At 39.7% G+C, this 6790-nt stretch overlaps 2 protein-coding genes across 2 annotated transcripts; both read left to right on the forward strand.

Moving 5' to 3' along the window:
* Positions 1-3473, forward strand: LOC144568238 (4-coumarate--CoA ligase-like 5). The gene is made up of 6 exons (XM_078318517.1): positions 1-1133; positions 1726-1915; positions 2283-2428; positions 2815-2882; positions 3010-3112; positions 3194-3473. The coding sequence occupies exons 1-6, from the start codon at positions 105-107 to the stop codon at positions 3317-3319; spliced, it is 1662 nt and encodes a 553-aa protein (XP_078174643.1). The 5' UTR covers positions 1-104; the 3' UTR covers positions 3320-3473.
* A 1322-nt stretch (positions 3474-4795) lies between these two features.
* LOC144568664 (uncharacterized) lies at positions 4796-5708 on the forward strand. Its single transcript, XM_078319036.1, has 2 exons — positions 4796-4993; positions 5052-5708. The coding sequence occupies exons 1-2, from the start codon at positions 4796-4798 to the stop codon at positions 5706-5708; spliced, it is 855 nt and encodes a 284-aa protein (XP_078175162.1).
* Positions 5709-6790: the final 1082 nt, after the last annotated feature.

The raw sequence follows: 6790 nt of genomic DNA on the forward strand, positions 1-6790 counted from the left end.
TACTGCCACTGCCTACCTACTACAGTACTACGCTACTAATACTTGCTGACTTGTTGTTCTCCTAAAAGAAATTAGTCAAACGTACTGTGATACTACCCCGACCCATGTCCGACCACTGCCCTCCTATCCGGCCGCAGATAGACCCAAAGAGCGGCTTCTGCGCCGAGACCAAAACCTTCCACGGCCTCCTCCCCACAATCCCCCTTCCTTCTCCTTCTCTCCCTTTCTCTTTCACCTCCTTTGCTTTCTCCTTCCTCCCCTCCTCCCCCTCCTCCCACCCTGCCTACATCGACGCCTCCACCGGCCACGCTCTCTCCTTCCCACACCTCCTCTCTCAGGTCCACTCTCTCTCCACACATCTCCTTTCTCGCATCTCTAAGGGGGATGTTGTGCTGGTTCTCTCCCCGCCTAGTGTCGACATCCCGGTTCTGTATTTTGCTCTGTTATCTCTAGGAGCAGTTGTTTCTCCAGCAAACCCTGTTTCTACAAGTCATGAGATTTCTCATTTCATCTCCATTTGCAAACCTTCACTTGCTTTCACCACCTCATCCATTTCACACAAGCTCCCTCCTGAGCTCCCCTTAATTCTTCTCAACTCCCCTGATTTCAGATCTTTACTAGAACCCTTGCAAAATGATATTGTCGATGAACATAACATGAATGCAAACCGAGTGGTTCAGCAATCAGATGCAGCGGCAATTTTATATTCATCTGGTACTACTGGCCAGGTAAAGGGTGTGGTGCTGACTCACCGCAATCTCATTGCCAGTTTAGCGCCTTTTGTTGCGGCGGCTAGAACTCGCACTACACCGGCAGTGCTGATGCTGACAGTCCCGCTCTTCCATGTCTACGGCTTTTGTTTTGTTTTGAAGACAGTGGCCACGAGAGAGACAGCTGTGGTACAAACAGAACGGTTCGATGCAAGACGGACATTGAGAGCAGTCGAACAGTTTCGGGTGACTAACTTACCTTTGGCTCCGCCGGCGCTTCTTGCATTGGTGAGAATTGCAGAGGAAGGAAGTTTGGAGTGGGACCTGAGCTCACTTCAGGGGGTGTCTTGTGGCGGAGCACCAATCGGCAATGAATTGATACATCGATTCTTACGAGTTTTCCCCAACGTGTTGTTTGGCCAGGTACATCACATTCACATGCCATTTTTGACATTTTTGTCAGATCATGCTTGGTACCTGATTGTTAACCTGGAACAGCTGTTTTGACTAACTTTAAAGTTTCCAAAAATCCACTATAATTTTTTTTAATTGTCTTTTCTATAGTTCTATGGTATAGTTGTTCCTTTGTTCAATCATTGTACAATTTGAACTGACTAAAGAACAATAATAGCTGTTAGAAAATGGTGTAAACAATACAATATTTTAGGGGGATTTCAGTAATTGGTGAATTTGCATCCGTGAGATATCTCAAATTTTGAGTTGAAATGTGGACAATCCGGACCGTTTAAATCCTTTCTGCACGAATCTCAAAGCACGATAATAATGGCTCCTGCATTCCAAATAGGTACCAAACCAAATTTGGGGCTTTAGATAAACTGCAAATTTGAGATATCTCGGAGAATATGGACTCGTAATTGGCAGCCCATAGCTTTGATTCTCAATAATCAATACTAACACTTTACCATAACCAATGTTTTGAAATTGTTGCTTAAAATTTCCTTAATGTCTGTTTTAATTACCTTAAAATCATAATTTCGCATGGGTGACTGTGAAGGGATATGGATTGACAGAGACAACAAGTGGCTGTTTCCGAACAGATAGTCAAGACAGAAAAAATTACATTGGATCGGTAGGTCATCTGGTAGCGGGTTCTGAAGCAAAGATTGTAGACCTGGTAACAGGTGTGGTTCTGCCTCCCAACTCTCAAGGGGAGATATGGATCAAAGGGGAACAAATAATGAGGGGTAATTTATCTTTTTTCAAATTTAGTGGAGTATATATTAAGTTATCAGCACCAGTTTCTTCACATGTGGCAGCATGAAGTAATTGAATTTTTGTGAATAAAAAATAGAGTTGCATGTGACCAGTATTTTTTTCCCCTAACAGTACAGTTCACTGTTTTTTTTTTTTTGTGAAATAATATTGTTGCTAATTGTACTGGTACTTATCTTAGCTGAGACTACAACATCAATTACTTGTTTTCTACACTTCACACCTCTTAGCAACTCTTTTTTCCCCTCTTTTTTCTCTGAGATAGAAATACTCCAAAAAATGCAATCCTGATTTTTTATTCTTATAATTTGTGTGATCAACATCTATATTTTCGGTTAGGTTATGCTGGTGATGACATATCAACCTGTGAAATCATTGACCATCAAGGTTGGTTGAAAACTGGAGACATTGGTTTCTTTAATGGTGATGGTTTCCTCTTTGTGGTTGATAGATTGAAAGAATTGATCAAGTGCAGAGGATACCAGGTAATACTTTAGTTGTTGTGTTTTTAACACAAATAGCTCCTAACAATTGTATCGAAAATAACCGCTTTTGCAAGCACCCTTGAAAGAGAGACAAGTTTGATTCTATAACATCATTAATTAGGATGACTTGAAATTTCGACAAAAACAGAAAAAAAAATTCAGAAATGCGAATTTTATTTTCTAGATTTCTTTGATCTGCTTTCCTTCTTCTTTTTGACATCCCGACCCATAAAATACTCGGCGCCTTTCCCCTCGTCACTATCTGATTTTACTTTTGATCAGCAATTACACAACAATCCTTCTGTGTTCTCTAATTTTGAACTTCTGTTTCTCAGCTTTTCAATTTACTTTAGTTTTTTTTATCTACACTTTGTTTCTTTGTACAGGTACCTCCTGCTGAATTAGAAGATTTGTTGCAGACGCATGGGGATATCATCGAGGCTGCTGTTGTTCCGTGAGTAAATTAATAGTTCAAATCTTATTACTTGTACTCTTTGTGCGTGTGTGTGTGCGTGCGTGTGTGTGGATATGATATTTTATTTATAAAAACTGACAGTAATTTATTTCATTTTTATGAAAAGATACCCAAATGAGGAAGCTGGTGAAGTACCTATAGCCTTTATTGTTAGGAGGCCTGGAAGAGACTTGAATGAGAACCAAATAAAAGAATTTATATCAGAGAAGGTAATCTACAATTAACTGAAAGGATATTATGATTAAAACATTTATATCACTTTAATTTAGTTTCTGTCTGACATGTTTTAGGTTGCACCATACAAACGGATTCATCATGTTTTTTTCATTGATTCAATACCAAAAAACCAAGGTGGTAAGATTTTAAGAAGGAAATTGAGAGAGCTTGCTTCATTACATATGGCATCAAGACTGTAACACAAGCAAAATACAATATTTTATATCCAAAAAAACAGAGTGCTGATTCAAAAAAAAAAAAAAAAATCCTCAGTAGTGGTCTGATGTTGGGAGTAATATCGGCTTAAATGCCAACCAATTGTGTAAATGTTTTCTATTTTATACAGTGCTTCACCTTAATCATTACAAGGTTGTTGATCATATGAAAAAATGAAACACAACTCCATCTGTTACCTAAGACTTCACATTTCAAATTGAAGCAATGTAAAGCTGTCTATTCTCTATTTAATTTGTCTGGTAAATTCCCGTCAGATCCGAATAGATTTATCAGTCCAGTTTTGGTTAAACTCAAGCTTTACATTAGTGTTGAGGATACAGAATTCAACAGTTTAGAGGTAACCAATTAAGGGGATAAGGACTGGTTACCTGAAACTTCTTCATATTTTGTGGGCACTTCTGTATCTGGTAAAGAACTCGTTGCTTCCCAAACCCCAATAGGCAAAAATTAGATTGAGATAAATTCTTTCAAGTCTCAAGATGCGCTGCAATGCGCTGACTGGCAGGCATACACTAGCAATTTTGGCTTGCACAGCTCAATTTTCATATATTGGTTTTATGTTTCTACTGTTCTCACATGTATGTGATTCTCAGCAACTGTGTTTTTTATTCTTTTATGTTTGGCTGTCTTCTTTTCAGTTGCTGCTTCTGGCATGTACTGTAACATTTGCTTAATGATGAATGCAATGAATCCGTATCACCCGAGTTCAGATCCAGTGAAGTAACCCAATCTTTGGGTTTTAAATCTGGACCGTCCGATTCGAATCCATGATAATCTATCCGAAGTGGAGCGCACACATCTCGAAAGATGAATACGAATTGCAAAGCAATCTTGAGCGACGGATTCGAATCGGACGGTCTCGATCCAAAATTCAAAGATTGGGTTACTTTAGGAGATCCTGACCCGTATCACCCCAGGTACTTGAGGTGCAAGTACTAAATTCAGACCATTTTTTTTATTTGGCACAAATCTTTAAGTAGATCCCTTACAATCTCCAAAGGTAACTGATTGAGTTTGGCCTAACTGAAATTAATGTAAGCCGTCGATTTCTTTAGATTGTACCTCAGGTACCTGGGGGGACAGAGACTTGAATGCAATGCCTACGGGCTTCCAACAAAAAAAAAAATAGATGGAGGATTAAAAAGTACAAATTGATACAAAACTAGGTACCTAGTTCAACAAATCAGTGAACTATGACAAAAGCTCGTTCGTCCCAATCAATGTGCAGGAGGTTGAAAGAGTTAGATTAATTCTCGGATGAGAAAATAGAGCAAAAGTTACAGGGTTGGCAAGGGAAATTCCTGTCAAGGGCTGGTCGGCTTATATTAATCAATTCGGTGCTGTCTTCCATACCGATATATTTTATGGCATGTTTTTTGCTGCCAAAATGGGCAATTAATCGAATTGATAAAATTAGACGGAGGTTTTTATGGGGAAAAATGGATGGAGATACGAATGGAATATCATTGATAAACTGGAACTCTGTATGTCTCCCTAGAGAGTGGGGAGGTTTAGGAGCACCTGATATTGAATTAAGAAACATTTCTCTTTTGTTGAGATGGTGGTGGCAACTATACACAGATGCTAACGGGTTATGGAAGACTGCTATCATAGTGCTAAAGGGAAGAGGCAGTGTAGTACAGGGACCTAAATTCTGGATCAAGAGAGGATCATTTTTTTTGGAAACAAATGTAGAGGCTCAAAAACACTTTTGACAGATGCTGCTCATGGAGAATTGGAGATGGACGGAGAATCTCTTTCTGGTACAATAACTGGACTGACACTCCGATTCTAGAAGCATTTACTGACATAGCCCGGTCTCCAAGAGGAAATATCTCGCTGATACCTATGCTGGAAAACGTGGCTCCCCAAGTATATCAGTCATTATCTTGTCAGTTCAGTAGTTCCAGAGATGAGCTATGCTGGCAATTGGGAAATATGACTGAGTACTCTTCAATTTCGGTTTACAACACCATGATCAGTGCCAGAAAGATTGAATGGCGGTACATGGCAATATGGAAATGCAAGGCACCTGAAAATGCCAAGGTGTTTGCTTACCTGTTGCTCAAAGACAAAAACCTCACCCATGAAGTAATGATTCGCAGAGGTTTCACGGTAGAGCCACAGTGCCACACATCCATAAGAGACTATCTACAAACGCTGTTACACCTATTCTTTAGATGCCAATATGCACAGGAAGTTTGGTCCTTTGTTTCGAATAGATTGGGGCATGTTCTCATGGTTGACAAAAATTCCATCACAGAGATATGGGAAGCATCTGTCAAAGAGGCAAGAAGTTTAAATGGTTTGAAGGAGATGGAATGGACAACCCGTTTCATCTGTGTCTGTTGACATATCTGGAAGCAGAGAAATGCTCGCATATTCAGAGGAGAACAATTACCAGCATGGATACTGGCGGGAAGAATTATTGAAGAAATTGCATTATGGATGAAGTTCTGTTAAGAATTTATATATATATAAATATAATGTAGATGCCTGTAGTGGATGTAGGGGTGGCAACGAATCGAACCGAACCGAACTTACCCTAGGTTTGAGTTTGTTTTGAATTAATTTCGAACCGAACTTGGTTTGATTCGTTTCGAATTGAACCCATTTCAAATCGAATTAATTGCGAACTACACATTTTTCGAATGGAACCCGAATCGAATCACGAACTAAATTATTTTTTAGCAGCTCTAGTTATACCGGTAGTTTATACATTAATTTTTTCTCGCGGGACAAAATTCATATGGTTTCCTTTTACCGGTATGAATTATGAAATGAGTGTTTTTAAGTTGAAAAATTATTCATGAAAAAATACACCAGAGACGGTTTTCCTGGTATGAACTATGAGAGACGACCGAAGAGAGAGAAGAGACAGTCATCTAGGCCGGAGAGAGGAGTGACAGCCAGAGAGACAGCCAGTCGCCGAGAGCGTCGGCTAGATTTTAGAGCTAGAGGAAGAGTGAGTTAGGGAGAGGTAGAGAGAGAACTAGGTTATTGAGATTTGAGAGCGAGGGAGTGTTGACTAATGATATCACCTTTTTAGACCTATTATTTCGACTTGTTTCCATACAAAAATATATGTTTTGAACCAACAAATAGTGCATTTTACATTGAATATCCATAGAATGTGGTACTGCTATGTTTTGGTTCTTACTTTGCAGGAATCAGGCGAAATTGGGCAAAATCAGGCAAATGACAGACTCCAGGAAGATGATGCGACCCTCACTCCTCACTTGAAGACCAGATGATGCGAGTCGCATCCACCTGAAGCGAGTCGCATTACGAGTTGCCGCCCAATTCAAATTGAACCCGATAAGCCCCAAGTCAGATCCGTTGCCTATAAAAGAAGGTCCTGTGCCAGAATTTAGGGAGCTTTTTCCCCTCTCACATTCCAGATCACTTAGAGAGCAGAGATCAAGAGAGAAGAG

The sequence above is a fragment of the Carex rostrata genome, chromosome 17 (assembly GCF_964058835.1).
Source record: "Carex rostrata chromosome 17, lpCarRost1.2, whole genome shotgun sequence".
Taxonomy (NCBI): domain Eukaryota; kingdom Viridiplantae; phylum Streptophyta; class Magnoliopsida; order Poales; family Cyperaceae; genus Carex; species Carex rostrata.

Excerpts from the sequence above, each read along its gene's own strand:
- LOC144568238 (XM_078318517.1), top strand. The coding sequence starts at position 105 with ATGTCCGACCACTGCCCTCCTATCCGGCCGCAGATAGACCCAAAGAGC. Across the intron at positions 1,916-2,282 it reads AGGGGAACAAATAATGAGGG|GTTATGCTGGTGATGACATA; the intron begins GTAATTTATCTT and ends ATTTTCGGTTAG. Across the intron at positions 3,113-3,193 it reads AAGAATTTATATCAGAGAAG|GTTGCACCATACAAACGGAT; the intron begins GTAATCTACAAT and ends GACATGTTTTAG.
- LOC144568664 (XM_078319036.1), top strand. The coding sequence starts at position 4,796 with ATGGATGGAGATACGAATGGAATATCATTGATAAACTGGAACTCTGTA. Across the intron at positions 4,994-5,051 it reads TAAAGGGAAGAGGCAGTGTA|AGGCTCAAAAACACTTTTGA; the intron begins GTACAGGGACCT and ends AAACAAATGTAG.